Genomic DNA, 18436 nt, shown 5'->3' with positions numbered 1-18436 from the left:
GCGTGTTGCCAGGTTCTTTATGACTCCGACTGGCTGAGGGCTCCAGATTCCTGGAACTAATTAGAGAGATGGATAATTCTAGGCCTTCAAAGCTCACATACTTATGTAAGCTTTTTACTCTCTCTCTTTCAGTCATTCACTCTCTCTGGGTCTCTCTCGCTATTTTCCGCTTGCTTTTCATTCAGAACTTTCCACTAATCCCCCGTGTTGGGGAAACTCATTTAAAGTAGTTAAACATCAGTCAAGCTAACCTTTTGAAAATATTCAGTGCAAATGACTAATAAAAAGTAGTTGACTATACAACTTTGGGGATGACTGAAATGTAAAATATTTTTTAATTTAATTTTAATATAAGATCATATTTTTTCATTAAAATGTTTATTTTAATAATTATATTACTGTGTTTTAATTAAAACATTTTTTTCCATTGTATTTTATTTTAATATAAGATGATATAAAAAAATAATAATTGTAATAATTATATTACTTTTTTCATTAAAAAATAATTTAATTTAATCTTAAATTAAACTGATTTAAAAAAAAATCATTCAAATTCAATTCAATTAATTTTCTTTATTTTATTTTAATATATATTTTAATATAAAACATGATATAACGTTATCTAAAAATATATATTTTAATAATTGCTGTTTTTTAAGTAAAGATTTTAGATGTTATTGTTTGTATTTTAACTAAATATTGTATTTAGTAAAATTACTAATTTAGTAGTAAAATTAATCATGATATTATAGTTATTTGTATATTGATACTATAAATATATAGAGTGAGAGTGAGAGAGTGAATTGATTTTTGCATTTAAATGAACTGTATGAACATTTCAGGCCTGGGTATTTTTTTTATCTCATAGTTTGCTTGACTATAAATCTGTGTTCAATACAGTGTGGCATTTTTTTATTTTATTTATGCTCCCATATAATGTCTCTCTTCCTTCTTGACATATTGCCGCCTTGCAGTCTCCATAAGAGACGTTGAATTCTTCATATGTGCCACATTCATGTACACATCCTTCGCCTGGCCTCCATCTGGACATTTTCTCGATGGAGTAAAGCTTTGCTTCATAATAATAAACCTCAGGCTTTTCTATCCGACCTGGCCCTGAGCTGAGCCCTCAAGCTGTTTGGCTGCTATTTTTTACCACAGTCCAGCTCAGAACCAAAGACATTCTCTTCCCAGTCCATGCGGCTTTACTCTGGCTCATGGATCCATTAAGCTTTTCTGTCTGAGCCTGTCGTTTTTTAAAGGGACAATATTCGACACTTCTTTTTGTAACATCTTTCCACTCAAAAGGTTAGTCAGAGGTTTTTTTTTGTTTGTTTTTTTTTAACACCAAAATATCTATTTAGTTTTACATGAGTGCTTTCCATTCACTTTAAGGCTCTTAGAAATAAATGACCTTTTTGCTACTGTACCTTTAAGTCTTGTGTAAATGACCTGGTTGGCTAACCTCTGTGTTTTGTTTATTAATTATACAGTCATATGTGAAGGTAACTATGGTTATGATGTAATAACAGTAACATTTTTAGGTTTTTGCAGCTTAGATTCAATTAGATGGAACCTTTTTTTACTACAAAAAAGCAGGAAAAATCCTGTTTTCAATTAATTATATGTTATGTTCTCTAAAGTGGAGTGTAAGATGTATCTGTGCCATCGTATTGCTTTTGTGAGGGAAAACAAGATTGTGTGTATCGAGCCGTCTGTCCATCCGCTTGTGTAAACATGAGCCAGACTCATTTCCCTGATAGTAATGGGCCACATTACCCACAATCCTGAAGAAAAGAAATGTCCAGCCCCATTAGAGCAGAGTCCACAAATAGCGCATATTTTGATTGTTTTAGTGCCTTCATTTGCTGCAAATGAATGCAGTGGAGCACAGATCATTTGCTGAGCCACAAGAATGTGCTGTTTGGGGCCTGTTTTGTATGTTGTGTTCCTCATTTGCCTAGTGTCGTAGTGTAAAATCCATCATCCAGTGCTGTGCTTTGCATTCTTTTTGTCGTTTCTGTCATCTTGAATGTCATGTTTGATATGTTGTCGTCATTTTTGTAATGCAGTAAAATCAGAGTCACTTGGTGTTTTAAATATGTGCACCAGCTTCAATTGCACTCTCAAATTTTTTACTTCTGAAACCATGCCTTGTGAAACTGAACATGTTTCTCATTTACTTATGTTAGAAATTATTTGGTTATCTTGTTATTTGTTTGTTTGTTTTCAAACTTTTTTTTTTAGTTTTTGTTTCCCTCAATATTCTCATTTATTCATGATGCACCATCTGATCCCGATTTTATTTGATTTATTGTTTGCTTTTCTTTCCTTTTTTTGTAATTTTTGTTTCTCTGAACAAAATTTGCATTGAATCATTTTGAACATTTCCATATTTTGTTTTATTTTATTTTCAGAATTTTGGCACGTAGCAAAAACATGAATTATTATTATTTATTTTTTTTGAAGTTCAATATGACAGACGGGTTTTAATTAGAATCCTGGTGCAAATTTCTATATTTTATTTTAAGAATTTTTGGCATCTAGCAAAATCTTAATTATATAATATTGTTCTTTTTTATTTTTACGTTAAATATGACTGGCATGTTTTAATTAGAATCATGGTGCAAATTTATATATATATATATATATATATATATATATATATATATATATATATATATATTCTTTTAAATTTTATTTTATTTTCAGATTTTTTTTTTTTTGCACATAGCAAAAAACTTAATTATGTAATATTGTTCTTTTTTATTTACCTTAAATATGACTGATGTGTTTTAATTAGAATCATGGGGCAAATTTCCATATTTGATTATTATTATTTTTTTTCCAGATTTTTTTTTTTTTTTTGCATATAGCAAAAACCTTAATCATGTAATATTGTTCTTTTTTTAGTTAAACATTAAATATGACTGATGTGTTTTAATTAGATTCACTCATCATAGGGAATTATATGCTTCATTCATTTTTTTTATTATTTGAATTATGCATTCTTATTTGATTTTATTTAAATTAGGTTTGCACCTCCATCTGGGTGTTTGTGATCTCTCATTAGGGAAACTCTTCACTAAATGCATATTTTTTAAAGTCAGGGTGCATTGGTCATTTTGGAGTTTGCTGACCATAGAGACAGTAAAAGAAGCCATGTGCTTTTGACACGAGAAGCTGTCCATTACTTGTGTGTTTGGTCTGCTTTGTTGTGTTTTATAGGGGACACTTGTGAGCTGAATTACTTCTTGAGCAGGCAGGATCAGATTGCCATTACATATCTTGATAATACTAGGATGGGATGAGAGAGGAAACAGATTATTTCATGCTAAAGCTCAGTCCATCTGCATGGATTACACTTTATGGGAGATCTCTCACCCTGCAGGTCAAAGGTCATTTGGATTTAAAAGCTTTTCAAAGACTTCTCCCACACTCAACTGGAGCTTCAGGAGACTCTGAGCTGTGGAGACACTTCCCAGATCACACGTAAATCTCCACCACTTCTTCATTCCACAGCTCTCTCTGGTATAGAGCATTTCTTCTGGGATAAGACATCTGCTTTGTGACCTGTCACGATCTTATCTACTTGTAGTTTCACAGAGAGGATCTGATCAGATCTTATCTACCCAACACAGTGCATCTCTACAGCTCTCTGAGGAGTTGAACTTTCTCAGGATTGAGAGAGCTCTGCTCACCTACGTGACCAACAGTTTATCAGTGTGTCATTTTGGACATCCGTTGAGAAAGACTGTTTTAATTCATAAGCAGTTAATGTGAGAGACACTTACAGAAATATGGCTTAAACTTTAAATTGTAAAGTTTATGTAAGATGGGATAAACTTTAAATTAAACAGTCTATAAATAATCTATTCATTCATTTACTAGAGTAATAGATATACTGTTCAAAATTAAAGGGGTAGTTTACCCAAAAATGAAATCATTTACTCGGCCTCATGAGTTTGTTTTCTTCTGTTAAACACAAAAGAAGATCATTTGAAGAATGTTGGTAACCAAACTGATGGTAGCCAGTGATTCCATAGTGTTTATTATTATTATTATTATTATTTTTTTCTTTTTTTTTTTTTTTTCAAAATTATGGAAGTCAATGGATACCAGCAACTTTTTGGTCAATAACATTCTTCAAAATATCTTTAATGATATCATCTTGCTAAAAAACCACATGCCCCGAGGCTTTCATGTCTTTACGTTTGATCTTGAAAAATACATTAAAGACATAAGAGGATACACAAGTCATAACTCTGGCTTGACAGCATGAAAGTTTTTTCCCACTTTGCTAGTTAAACTCTGACCTTCCTCTTAAAATCAGAGCGAAACAAAGCGACTCTAATGAACGAAGCTCTTCAGCTCTAATGAAAACCGCCGCACTCCTGAAACTCTTTTGTGCTTTGTCCTCATCAGGCTGTAATCACCCCATTAATCCTTTGTTCCTTTCCTCTTCCTTTGTTTTTATGTCTTTTTAAGTTGAAATCATTTTGCATGTAAGACTTTCGGTGGCAATAATCACGAGTATATGAGTCCAAACTGCTCCGGGCCTCTAGAACATCAAGATCAGAGGAGAAAAAAAGTTACTGGAAAAGGGAACACGAGGAAGTGATGAAGAGCAAGCAGGACTGGGAAAAGTGAGAGTAGGGAAAAGAGAAAACAATGGATTAAGCCTAAATGTGGGTGTTTTCCTGCCTGAAAAGCGATTTGGCAGAAGATGCTGTATGACCTGTCCACCTGCACGTACCGATCCTCTGAGCTTCTGATGGCCAACTTACAAGATCTGAGGTCATCACAGGGCATCCCCTGCTGGCAGATCCAACATTTGTGAGCTAGCATCCATTGGGATACCATCTGTTCTGGCCTTCGTTTGCAGATGTTTGTCCAGTGTTGTCCAATGAAAGTAGACAGTGTTCTTTGTCCACTTTTGAGAACCATGGACTTTGTCAGGGTTAAAATGCACTAGAAATGCACAATATATATATGAATGTTTTATTGGTCATTTATTTTTTTAGGTAATTTTATAGGTAAATAGGTCATTGGATATTTTATTTTGCATTTTATTTATTATGCATAACACAATATCTGTTCTAAATTGGCTAGTGGATTTATTTATTTGCATGTTTATTTATTTAGTTATTTATTTATTTTTGTTTATTGAATGGTATATAGACTATTGTATATTTAATTGTTTATTTAATGGGCATGCCCCCATTTCATTTATTTTATTTTTATTTTAATATCAACCATAAAATGGAAGGTTTAATAGATATATTAATTATTATTAATATACAGTCCTTTTTGTATTTTATTTTATTTTATTTATTAGCCTTGTGCTGCAGTTAATCAATGCAATCTTTTTTGTACCTTTTTGAATTCTGAATATTATTCATAAATGCATATTTTCATATTTTTTGGCTCAAAAGACACTGAATTAAACAACATTACAACATTAGGCCATTCGTGAAACTTGAGCAGAACAAATTTCCATGTTAATTGTTTTTAGCACTTTTCTTGCATATGTTGTCACATTTGAATGAATAATTTTATAAACAGTTTCCACAGATTTTTTTTTTTTTTTTTTATAAATGAGGCATTCCAGATAAATATGACCCCTAATTATGGTCAGGAGCATATGCAACTGCATAGAGCTCTAAGAAGTGTCATCAACAAAATGATAACACAATAGTTGAAGATCTCGTCCTTCACTATCGTTCAGCTTGTGGTTGGCATTGATCCAGAGCCATTTTCTCTGGAATGATCTCACATCTGCAAAGTGGCATGAAATGCGGCAGAAAATTGATTTGTATGACAGGACGTGATGCGTGCAGCCTGTGGCAGAACACACTGTCCTGCTTCCTAATGCACTCCTCCTTTTTTTCTCTCCATTTCACAGATTTTCTCTCTACAAAAAGAGTTGTAAAATAAATTACAGGCCGAGAGAAAGTGCACACTCGAAGGAGTTAATGCGACAGCTCTGAACTTGCCTTGAGAGGCTTTTAGCAGACGTGCTGTCATACCTCCAGTGCGGTGGATGTTGTCATGGGCCGCTCTGATGATACGCTGGCTGTTTGTATGCCAGTGACTCACTTCACAACCCACCAAACTCTCACCAGCCTCTGATAACTGCGCCATGTGGGCAGCTTTTTCCATTGTAGTCAAAGTAGAATGTGTCTGTGTCTGTTTTTGTGTTTAGTTTAGTGTGTGTCTTGGTTTGTGTTTTGTACAGTGGTTTTTAACACCTCTTCCAAGGGGTGCCAGGTCCTCCTGTAGACATGCTTTGCAGAGTGAATCTATTATTAGGGGGGAGCCCCGCCCTGCCTTGAAGGTTTAGTTAATTTTTAGGTTGCCTTTCATATAGAACAGGTCTATACCTTGTTCTTTTATTAAACAAACTAAATAGCCTTCTGTTATTTATCGTATTTACATGAGGGCATGTCATTCCTGTCTCTACATGGGCGTGCGTTTACAGTTGGAACATGCCCGCGTTATGTGTTATAAATTTAAGCAAATTTAAATTATTTTCAGCTTGTTTTAGGATCATTTTTATTTTTGCTATGCCATGCATTAAGAAGTATACATCACATTAATATGTTCTATTGTTTTTTATCATAGAAGTTTTATGCAAATTGCATTTTTACATTTTATACCACCCCACCCACTATATGCGATTCTACCCAGCCCCAAGAAAGCAATGCATATATATATATATATATATATATATATATATATATATATATATATATATATATATATATATATATATATATATATATATATATATATATAGCATGAATAATTGATAAATGATAAAAAACTATATATTTATACATACCTCCAACCAATGCACGTCTAAGGTTTGTAAATCATTAAAGAATGTGATAAATTGTTGCTGTTTTTCAAAAAACAATTCCCCCTTATATTGTATTTAAATTTTTCAAGTTTTAAAAAGAAGGCTTATATATGTTGTAATGTTAAATAAATTTTTTTTTACAATATAATGTAGGGAATAATGGGAATTACTGAAAATGTTTTCCCCATAAAAAATAGACACATATAATAACAAAATGTATAATTTATTGATTTATTTATTCGTTTTTTTTAATGAATGAATGACAAATCTGAACATTGTGACTGATTACTTTTATTTATTTTTTTACACTATTTTACATTTCTATTCTATTCTATTCTATTCTATTCTATTCTATTCTATTCTATTCTATTCTATTCTATTCTATTCCAAAGTGATGCACTTCGTGTCTCAAAAAAAAAATAATATAAAAGAATGAATGAATGAATGTAGAGTTGTGTATAATAAATGTATAATAACTAACTAACTTACTAAGTAAATACATTATTTATTTAAATTTCAGATGTTTTTTTCTAAAAAATTTTGAATCCTCACCTATTGCAAAAACAAAATGATGCACTCCGGGCCTCACAAGCACACAGTGATGGTGCAGGTCAAGAATGCTGTTTATTCGTCTACATTTCCTCCATGAGCACGTGGTTTCTAAGTCAGTGGACTGGCTGGTTTTCTGAATCTATCCAACTGTTTATGCCTCTTTCAACATTTCAGGGTGTTTTTAGAGAAAGACAAGTGGTTGCATTTGCACCAGTGTGTTTATGTGGAACTGTTTGATTGCTTTACATAATTGTTACTGTTTAGAAGTTTCACTCGAGGTTGAACTAATTGTTTAATGAGGAGCAGTCTTTTGAGCATGAGACGAAAGCTTCATTGTTCTTATGATTTCTTTCCGAAACTCCTGGCTTGAGAAATCCTTCAGGAATTCTGGTAATGCTAAATATGCAGCATTGAGTAATTAAAGTGCATGGACTCGATTTTCTGGTCCTGACAGACTTGTCAAATAGTGCACAGAGGTAACACACCACACACAGGGGATGCTGTCAAGCTTAAGTCGAAGTTTAGATTGTGTGTGTGTATGCGTATGTGTGTGTGTACGCATTACATCACTAAGTAAAGCTGAGTCAATGATTCAGAGTTTCCTACCTGAGCCTGGTCTCAAAATGCAAACGTGGGAAAATTTGACTGAGAACAAACAGACAGGGACTATAGTATTTCTTAAAGGGAAAATGTTTCATTAAATCATTAAATCGAACAAGCTAATTTAAGAAACAATTTAAAATTAATAGCAATGAAAATTGCTATAAATATCAGAAATGAAAAGTCAAATTTATATTTTATTATATATTATTATACTTTAATTCAGTTTTATTTGAATTAAAACTAGGGAATTTATATATACACACATTTTCTAGTAATATATATTTATATACACACAAATTTAATAATTTAATAATATTTGTATATACTTAATCTATATTTTTATTATAACTACTTTAGTTGAATTTTATTTGAATCAAAATGAGTGAATTAGAGTATATGATATACACTTTCTAGTGATATTTTTTATATGTATGCTTGTATGTCTGTGAATAATTTGATAATTTAATATTTGTATAATTTTATAGTTTAGTTTATATTAATGATATGAATTTATGAAAAAATATACATACATACATTTATATATATATATATATATATATATATATATATATATATCATATATATATATATCTATATATATATATATATATATATATATATATATATATATAAATGTTCGTATATATTAAAATATATTAATTTTTAACTCAAAATTAAATTTTAGGAAATATATATATATATATATATATATTTAAGTTGTAAGTTATGTAAAAATTATGTAACAATATAACCATATGTTCGTGATGTTTATTTTTTTATTCAGTATTAAACAGATTCCTCAGTTCTGTCACTTGTAAATCCAGAGCCTTGTTAACATTTACTGAGTCAGCCTGAAGTGGTTTTATCAGGTTTGAGGTCTTGGGTCTTCAGTTGTAAAGGTTTGAAAACTGAGCACTCAGACAGATGAAAGACTTCGATATGGTGTTCATACTAATATTTAGTGTTTTTGAGGGGCTGTGGTAGCACCACTGTAGTCTCACTGTACTTTACTGGATTAGATCATTAGATCATTCTGGGTATTGTACAGTTTTCAGTATTTTCCACTCATTTGGCCAATTTCACTTCTAAACCAGAACTGCCATCCAGGTTATTTTGATAAACTCAAATGTGTGATTTGCTGATGTTATTTTAATCCCACCAAAGGCTTAAAATGTTGCTGCTGTGCACATACCTTCATTCGAGATCATTAAATGTGATGCTTTAAAGAACATGATTTGTATGTATGTTCATACCAAAAGCGTATATGATTAAATACTGTAAGAATATCTGGAAGCTCTTTAGTGACTCCCTCAGCACATTTTTGAACTCCCATTGCTGCTCATAATGATGGAAATAATCTATAACACAGTTTCCAGTGTCTGTGTTCACTATGATAATAACAGACCATGTCTGAGAATATGAGGATTCATTGGATCATGAGGACATAGAAGCAGTTTGTTCCATGGACATGTTTTAAAAGACTGTAAGTGTGACATGAATGTTTTAGAAAGCAATAAGTGTTTTTTAATAATAAAGCACAAGGTGAGAGCAGGGCTGTCTCGATATTCTCAAAATATAAGATTAACAGGTTAGCTTGATTATTTGAATGTGCTGTATTAAATTCTTACATAATGGAATTTACAAGAATTTGCATTTTATGACTGTTGTTTTGTTTTGTGTGAATATTCATTTTTAGATCCCCTGCATACTCACAGAAGATACCACAGCGACTACAGCTCCTCCAGCGAAAGCCCCTCTGTGACATCATCAGACCCCGACTACAGACAAGGTTGTACTAATGACCTCATCAGTTTTTTAATACAACATGTGCATAAGGTATTTTGAGGTTCAGTGCTGGATATTAACTGATTTTTGGATTATGTAATCAGATTCCAAAAATTAAGTAATTATGATAAGGTTATATTAAATTTTAAAGTGCACATAATCAGATTACAGTTACTTTTCTTATAGATTACATGATTGCATCGTTTCTTAAAAAAACAAACAAACAAACATCCTTTCGCTTGTATACATTTGGAAAGGCTTCCAATTTTATGGAACAGCACACACCTGCCACTAGTCAGATGACCATAAATACACAAAAAACGGAAAGGCCACACAATTTAATTGTAATTTGGCATTGTGCTATTTAACTAATTATTAGCTTTTCATCACCTCACAAACCCCACTTTAGGAAACCTTGGCAGAGTGTAATGTGTAAAGCACTATTTGATGTTGATAACAAAGAATGGAAAATATTTTCTTACAAGTTACGTCAAAAGTACTCAAAGTACTCTGAATACCTTACCTAATGTGTGTAATACAACAGATTTTGTTACAATTTCAATTATGTTTGTAATCAGTAATGGATTACCATTTGTAAGTAATATACCTAGCACTGTCTGGGTCATATTTTGTTCAAGTCAAAATGATCTCCTAAACATATTTTATTAAATTCTGCTGGTTTAAGCTCTATTTGGAAGTTCTATTACTCCACAAAACTTTTTTGTCTTTTTGTAGCAGTGTCAACCCTAAATATATTTTTGAGTTTTTGAGCAAACTTTAGAATTGCTTGTTGAATTTTTGAATTGCATTTTTTATACTATGTCAACTTGTTACTCGTTAATAAAAAAAAAAAAAAAATTGTTACTTATGGAAGCCTGTTTCCGCCACTGAATCAAAAATAAAAAAGTTAATTTTTACTTTGTATCTCACAATTCTGACGTTTTTCTCACAATTATGTGATACCAACTCACAATTCTGACTTTTTTCTCAGTATTGCGTGATATAAACCAATAATACCAAATAAAAAACAATTGTGAATTTATATCTCACAATTCTACTTTATAAATAAAAACAGAACTGCAAGATATAAACTCACAATTCTGACTTTTTCTCAGAATTGCAAGTTCTGAGAACATATCAGTCTTTTTCCTCCCCTCAAAATTGGACTTTGACTCGCAATTGCAAGTTTATATCACGCAATTTGGATATTATAACTCGCAATTTGTTTGTTATAAAGTCAGAATTGCGAGATATAAACTCGCAATTGTGAGAAAAAAGGTCAGAATTGTGAGTTTTTATCTCACAGTTGTGACTTTATATCTCGCAATTCTGACTTTATAACTCGCAATTGTGACTTAGTGTTTCACAGTGACTTTATTTCTCAGAATTGTGAGTTTCCTATAGATTTCACAATATGATTTTTTAACTTACTATTGCATGGGGAAGTCGTGGCCTAGTGGTTAGAGAGTTTGACTCCTAACCCTAAGGTTGTGGGTTCGAGTTCGACTGAGGTGCCCTTGAGCAAGGCACCGAACCCCCAACTGCTCCCCGGGCGCCGCAGCATAAATGGCTGCCCACTGATCCGGGTGTGTGTTCACGGTGTGTGTGTTTTCACTGCTGTGTGTGTGCACTTTGGATGGGTTAAATGCAGAGCACGAATTCTGAGTATGGGTCACCATACTTGGCTGTATGTCACGTCACTTATCAGAGAAAAAGTCAGAATTGTGAGATAAAGAGTCATAATAACCTTTTTAAAAAATTTATTCAATGGCGGACACGGTCTTCCATGGTTACAACTGTATGTAAAAAAAAAAAAAAAAAAAGCTATATATTTTATTTTTTAATATGAAGTTAATCTGAGACCGTAACAGCATTTATGAATGCAGTGTGAGTCATCGCATCTCATAATACTGTGGCCTTTTCAACACTAAGATGAATGTGGGTGGATGTCATTTGAATTCACTCATTTATGACCATCCAGTTCATATAGGGGACATAAAGATGTTTTTTTTTTTTTTATTTGCATATTACTGTGCAAGGCACATACTTTACATGCATTCGTTTCACAACTTTCTTCTGTACACAAACAGCTAAGAAGCCGGAAGATTTAAGGCGATACAGCTCTCAGGTCGGCCTGTCAGAGCATGACGCTGTTTCACTCAGCAGTGCACAGAGACACAGGTATTCTCTCTTTTTCTCTGATGCTTCCTGCTTTGTGTTGATCAATCATGCACGTCCTGTCTTTACTGACCCTTTCTAGAGGTCTTTTGTGGACCCCAGCCCAAGTTAATAATAATCTAAACCCTTCCTGAGTTCATTTCCTCTCATCCTGTTCAAGTTTAGTTCTGGTTACAAGAACCGCAGCTGTGTGTGTGTGGTTTTACTGTGGGGACGAAATTGTCCTCAGAAATGATACAAACTGCACAAAAACTCAATATGGGGACATCCTCATAGGTGAAAGTTATGTAAATGTTTTCCTTGCTTTTAAGAGCAAGGTTTGGGTTAGTGTGTAGTATTGTAGATAGTGTGTGTAGTATAATGAAGATGGTTAGAACTGTGTTCAAGCAATAAAGGTCCCAATTTGTGAGAAATGTTATTTTGAACACATGTGGTTCTCATGATTTGAAAGGCTCATAAATTAGCCAAATAATGCTTTTCATGGTAATTAAATTCTCAAAAGGTTTCTGTGGGAGTTAAAGGAAGTATGCAATAAATATTAACGTCTTAATATGAAAATCATTGCGCCTACGGGCTGTCTGTGTGTTACTTAAATTATGTAAAAAGTGTTCTGCTTATTAATGTATGTGAAGTTGTTTTAAAATGAGATTTTGAATTATGTCATCACTATTGTCATAATCGTAAGGCCAGTTTATGTTAGATACTTAGCACTTTGATATCCCACTGTTTTCCCTCGTTCTCTGCCATTAACAGCTTTTCCAGTGATCTCACAGCAGCTTTTGTTGCATTTTATTCTTATTTTCCCTGGCAAACCCCGAAAAATCAGTGTGAATACTGTCAAAACTCCCATCTAATGAATTTCTCATTGTGTCAGTGATTCTACTCCTCCCCCTGCTGGTTAACCAGCTAAACTACCCAGCACTGCTCCTCCCTGTAGTAGATGTTGGCAGGGATGCAGTCATGACGAGGGTTGCCAGGTGTTCCTGTTTTGTAGAGCAGGTTTTGGGGCAGAGTTCAGTAACTGACTCCCTGAGGATGCCCGAGGCAAAGAGCTGCGCCATGGGTCACCCAGCAACCAGCTGGCTCTGCTATTGGGTGGCATGCCAGAGTGCTTACGTAACACACAATGCTTCACGCTAATTCTGCTAGGATTCCTTTTCACCTTTCCATCTTAGAATCTGAATTTAGAAATGTGCAAATGTTTTTTTTTTTTTTTTTTTTTTTTTTTTTTTTTGTACAAAAATAATTTATTTTGAAGCAGTGAAAATGCACAGTTACTACACTTACAAACACCTTCCTGGTTTTGCCTTGTTTCCAGACTTTTTGAGGTGGGTCAGGATGAGCTGTCAGGCACAGAACTTCTGATCCAGCGTCAGGAAGAGTTGCACAGGCTCCAGGCACGACTATCTAGAGCCTCCATTTATCCCGGCGAAGACCCCCGTGCCTCCATACTGGACCTGGCTGAGCCCCTTCGCGGCAGTCCTTTGGAAGCAGGCCTCCATCCACGCAAATCTAAAGTAATGCAGTGTAGCTGAATTCAGATTGAATTCACATTATACAATTCACATTATATAAGTGTTAATGACAAAAGATAAAGTGGTCCAGTTTAACTAAATTCACTTTATGCATTGTATATTGCATTATTAATAATCCAAATAAAATGTAATCCAGATCATCTGAATTCAGATTGAACTGACTTCAGCTTTGTCATTCACACTATAACTTTGATGAAGTAACTGCATAATTACATTTAACTTGCTTATTTATGCAGGTTTTGCATGATTGATGTAAAGCAAGAGAATCAAGGTCAACTAAATTCAGATTCAATTCCGTTTATGCAAGTTACTGTGTTAATGACAAAGAATAAAGTAATCCAGTTGAACTGAATTCAAATAGAATATGCCTAAAGTGCATTTACTGTAATTCAGATTTAATTCACTTAATGCACATTACATTGTGAATAAAATAACAACCGAGTCCTTCTGAATTCACATTGAATTCACTTTAGTTTTGCACTATTCACACTATAATTGTCATTAAGTAATCCATGCTCAATTGAATTCATAATTACTTTAAGCATGATTAAACGTGAATGACGCAAAGCTGAATAAATAAGTCACCTTAATTCAGATTGAGTTATAGTGTAAATGATGCAAACATAAAATAATTTAGTTGGATTTAAGATGTTACATTGTAAATTATATATATGTTTTTGAATGAAAAAGCAGAACCTTTAAAATGTATTTTGTTCTTGTTGTAGAATTTGTTTGGCCCTGAGTTTGTGAGGATGAGCAGTGAGCAAACTGTGGTTTTAACTGTTCCTTCATCCATAATGGTAAGACGGCTAATCTGCTTGCTACGTAATTGTTTATACATACTGTATGCATTTATCGCTTTTGCATGTGTTTCAGCAGAACAAGCGTGGGAAGGTGGAGGAGAGTCAGAGGAAGGTGGGGGTTGTCTTACTGAACGGGCAGAAGTTGGAGCTGTGTTGCGATGTGAAGGCGGTCTGTAAGGATGTTTTGGACATGGCCGTAGCTCACATTGGACTGGTCGAGCACCATCTCTTCAGTCTCGCCTACCTTAAAGGTGCATAACCCATCTTCCTTTAAAACTGCTGAAAATCCACTCCCTACGTTTCTGCCCCCATTAGTATTTTGTATACCTTTCTGTGTGATACAAAAAACTAAAGTAAATATGTATAACTAAAGTAAATAAGTCTATGCATGCAGAATTTATTAATATTTTATTACTCCTTCATGTTAATGTCCTCTTTGGAATGGTATTTAAGAAGAATTTCTTTGAAATGTCAACAGTATGATTTATTGCAGTTTATGTTATGGGTACCTGCTCAGGTAAACGGAGCAATTTGATAATGAAGTGTGTAAATACAACAGAATAAATAACTCTGTTGTTCTCTTCCTGACGCGCTGCCCCTGCGTGACTCCTCTAGTTACGGCTCTAATGGACACGGGTGATTTGTGTCCACAGATGGTTCATTAAGTCCTCTGACTCATGCCTCCCAAACCAAAGGCTGCTTTAGTTTGTTATGCTGCATTGAACTCTTTTAGCATAATCTGTTTATCTTTTTTTCTCTTTCCTCTTTTTTTTTTTTTCTTTAGATGACGAGTTCTTCTTCGTTGAACCTGATGTCAAACTTTCAAAGGTGGCGCCTGAAGGTTGGAAGGATGACCCGAGGAAAAAGAAGATGGATGTCAATTTTAATCTGTTCCTGCGTATCAAGTTCTTTCAGGATGATGTCAGTCTGATACAGTAAGAGATGCATATAGAAACTGGCTGGTCTAGCCTGAGAAATAAGCTTTTTATAATGCTATTTGAGCAAAAGAAGCACCATTTATGACACAGTTGTTGTCAGATTCCATTTGGGATTTCAAATATGAAATTTAATCGTAAGCTTAGTGAACAGTTTTTGAGAATTTAGTGTTTTCCCATTCAAAGAGATGGGAGCTGCACTTGCATGCCTGAGAGGCGTTTCAAAGATGGCTGCCAAGTGACATGACTTTGATTTCGATTTTAGACTTTGTTTGCAGTGTTTGCTCACGCATGCCCAGACATGCACTGGTGTTCAGTGTTAGGGTTGATTTACTGTTTTGTATTCAAAACAGTAGTGTATTTCATGCACATAAAGTGGAGTGATATGAATAAATCTGTAGAAGCATATATACACACTATTGTTCAAAAGTTTGGGGTCTGTAAGATTTTTAAATGTTTTTGAAAGAGTGTCATATGCTCACCAAGGCTAGATTTATTTGATCAAAACATAGCAAAACAGTAATATTGTGAAATGTTACAATTAAAAACGTTTACTAGTTTAATGTATTTTAAAATGTAATTTATTCCAAGACACAGTTATTATTATCTATGTTGAAAACAGTTTGCTACTTTTCTCAGCGCTACTTAATATAGCTGTGGAAACTGTAAAAAAAAAAAAAAATTCTTAGATTAATAGAAAGTTAAAAAAACTGAATTTATTTGAAAGATTGTGAAAATGTAACCATTTAAAATTCTAAAATGTTACATTTAATCAGTTTAATGTGTACTTGCTGAAAAAATAAAAATAAAAAATCTTCCATACTTCTGAACACTTATTTATATTAGCATATATATATATATATATATATATATATATATATATATATATATATATATATATATATATATATATAAAAATGTATGTACATGTATGTATTATTCAGTTAACCCCAAATAATTAATTTACATTGTTTTATATAGACACACAATGACCAAACACCAGTACTACTTGCAGCTGCGGAAGGATATATTAGAGGAGCGGGTACGCTGTGACCTGGAAAATGCCATGATCTTGGCATCTCTGGCACTGCAGGCAGAGTTTGGGGACTATCAGACTGAGGTACAAACTACATCGGAAAAATAGAGGAATATTTTATTTTATTTTATTTTATTTTATTTTATTTTATTTTATTTTATTTAATTTTATTTTTCTACCCAAAGTGCATTGCATCTAAAATACAAAGATTTTTGTGAAAAAGGAATCTTAGGTTCTACATCTAAAGTTTATTTTGAGCATCTGAGCATCATCTTATCTCAGTCATGTTCCTCTTTGTTCCATCAGCTTCACGGAAAGACATATTTCCGAACGGAGCACTACCTGCCTGCTTCAGTTCTGGATAAGTTCGATCAGAGCACCATTAAAGAAGAGTTACCCAAACTCCACAGCTCATACTACAACGCTTCAGAGCAGGAGGCCGAACTTGAGTTCCTCAAGGTCAGGAATGAAACGCATCAATCAAGTGTGATTCAAGGCAGAGCTTCCCGATTTGCCAAACTTTCATAATTGGCTTGAATAAACGTAGATTACTGCAGTCTGTTTTCTCTCAGATACTCTTGATTACAGCTTTTTGAATCAGATTAGTGTAGTCGCAAGACCAAAAGTTGTTCTTGGAACTTGGTTGTACACATTCACATACATCAATTGTTTCTTTTTTTTTTATCTAGATAAGTGCACTCAATAATTGTGAATAAATAGACTTTAATTATTTTGATTCAGTTCAATTTCCTTTCCTAATAGTTGTTGTTGTAGACTGCATGTGATTAGATCTGTCTCGTCATTTCTCTGTTATGTAAAGGTGTGCCAGAGACTGCCGGAATATGGAGTTCACTTCCATCGTGTGCTTCCAGAGAAGAGATCCCTGACTGGCATCATGCTGGGCATTTACTCGAAAGGTGTCCTCATCTTTGAGGTCCTGAATGGAAATCGAACCCCTGTGCTAAGGTTCCCCTGGAGGGATACCAAGAAGATCTCTTTCACGGTAAGATGTTTAAATTTGCATGTTTACATTTAGTGGAAATCACACGGCTGTGCTGGAGTTTCCCAGAAAACCAAAGAAGTTCAGCATCAGGCTGTTTCCAGATGGAATCATTTGGAGTGTCAGCAACACTCCTTATGTCTTTGTGTTTCTGTATGGTAGAAAAAGAAGATTTGCTTGCAGAACACTTCGGACGGGATCAAACATCTGTTTCAGACAGATAGTCAGAAGACCTGCCAGTATCTGCTGCACCTGTGCTCGGCCCAGTACAAGTTCCACCTGCACATGAAAGCCAGACAGAACAGCCAAGAACTGCAGGACCTGGGTAAGAAAAAAAAAAAAGAGCAAACAAAATGGTGACTGAGAAATTAAACGTTGATTTTTAGGTTTTACACTTAATGAATGCAAAAAAAAAAAAAAAAACACAAAAACGCAATAAATATTTTAAATATAGATTCAGATTGTTTTTTTTTTATGATTTCTTTATTTTTATTTGCCACCTTTAGTTCGGAATCTTTTTAAAAAAATCAATACTTTTATTCATAAAGGATGCGTTATGATCAAAAGTGTTTAAAAATTACAATAAAGACATTTATAATGAAGAAGAAGAATCATAAATAACAGTTTCCACAAAAATCAACATAATAATAATCAATGTTTCTTGTGCAGCAAATATATATATATATATATATATATATATATATATATATATATATATATATATATATATATATATTTTTTTTTTTTTTTTTTTTTTTTTTTAAATACAACACTGTTGTAAATTGTAGTATTATTTCACAATACTGTTGTTTTGCTGCATTTTTGTTCAAATAAAACAGTAAAAACACTTACCGAACTCAAACTTTTTAAGCAGCATTTAATGAATTTACTTAGAATAAACATTTTATAATTTTAAACTAATCAAATTCTGTTTTCAAATTTTCCAAGTGGTAAGACCACTTGAGGACTTCTGTTGTTTAATTTCCATAATTCAAAAATATTTGCATCAAAGAGAAAACAACTTTTAGTTTCAGGCAGAATATAAGAGTTAAACTCCTAGTTTTTTCTAATTTGAAATAAGAGGCTTTGAGAAAATTGGGAAGTGTTCCAAATGGCCCATTCTCAGTCTGCTCTTGAAGAATTGGCA

The 18436-nt window shown here is 33.2% G+C and overlaps 1 protein-coding gene across 9 annotated transcripts in view; it reads left to right on the top strand.

Annotated features, from left to right (window-relative positions):
- Positions 1 to 18436, top strand: part of LOC109045119 (tyrosine-protein phosphatase non-receptor type 13-like) — a 70363-nt gene that overhangs the window by 28200 nt on the left and 23727 nt on the right. For 5 of the 9 annotated variants that reach the window (XM_042748276.1, XM_042748277.1, XM_042748274.1 and 2 more), the window contains exons 8-17: positions 9714 to 9806; positions 11893 to 11983; positions 13299 to 13497; positions 14241 to 14315; positions 14392 to 14569; positions 15103 to 15253; positions 16235 to 16373; positions 16596 to 16748; positions 17110 to 17292; positions 17452 to 17614. In XM_042748276.1, the coding sequence (XP_042604210.1) occupies positions 9714 to 9806; positions 11893 to 11983; positions 13299 to 13497; positions 14241 to 14315; positions 14392 to 14569; positions 15103 to 15253; positions 16235 to 16373; positions 16596 to 16748; positions 17110 to 17292; positions 17452 to 17614 (1425 nt within the window). The remainder of the gene's footprint in view (positions 1 to 9713; positions 9807 to 11892; positions 11984 to 13298; positions 13498 to 14240; positions 14316 to 14391; positions 14570 to 15102; positions 15254 to 16234; positions 16374 to 16595; positions 16749 to 17109; positions 17293 to 17451; positions 17615 to 18436) is intronic. The other 4 variants (XM_042748280.1, XM_042748273.1, XM_042748279.1 and 1 more) reach the window with 1 other exon arrangement.

This window comes from Cyprinus carpio, chromosome B21 (assembly GCF_018340385.1).
Source record: "Cyprinus carpio isolate SPL01 chromosome B21, ASM1834038v1, whole genome shotgun sequence".
Lineage (NCBI taxonomy): Eukaryota > Metazoa > Chordata > Actinopteri > Cypriniformes > Cyprinidae > Cyprinus > Cyprinus carpio.
The sequence above is the reverse complement of the archived record's forward strand: the minus strand, read 5'-3'. Positions and strand labels throughout refer to the sequence as shown.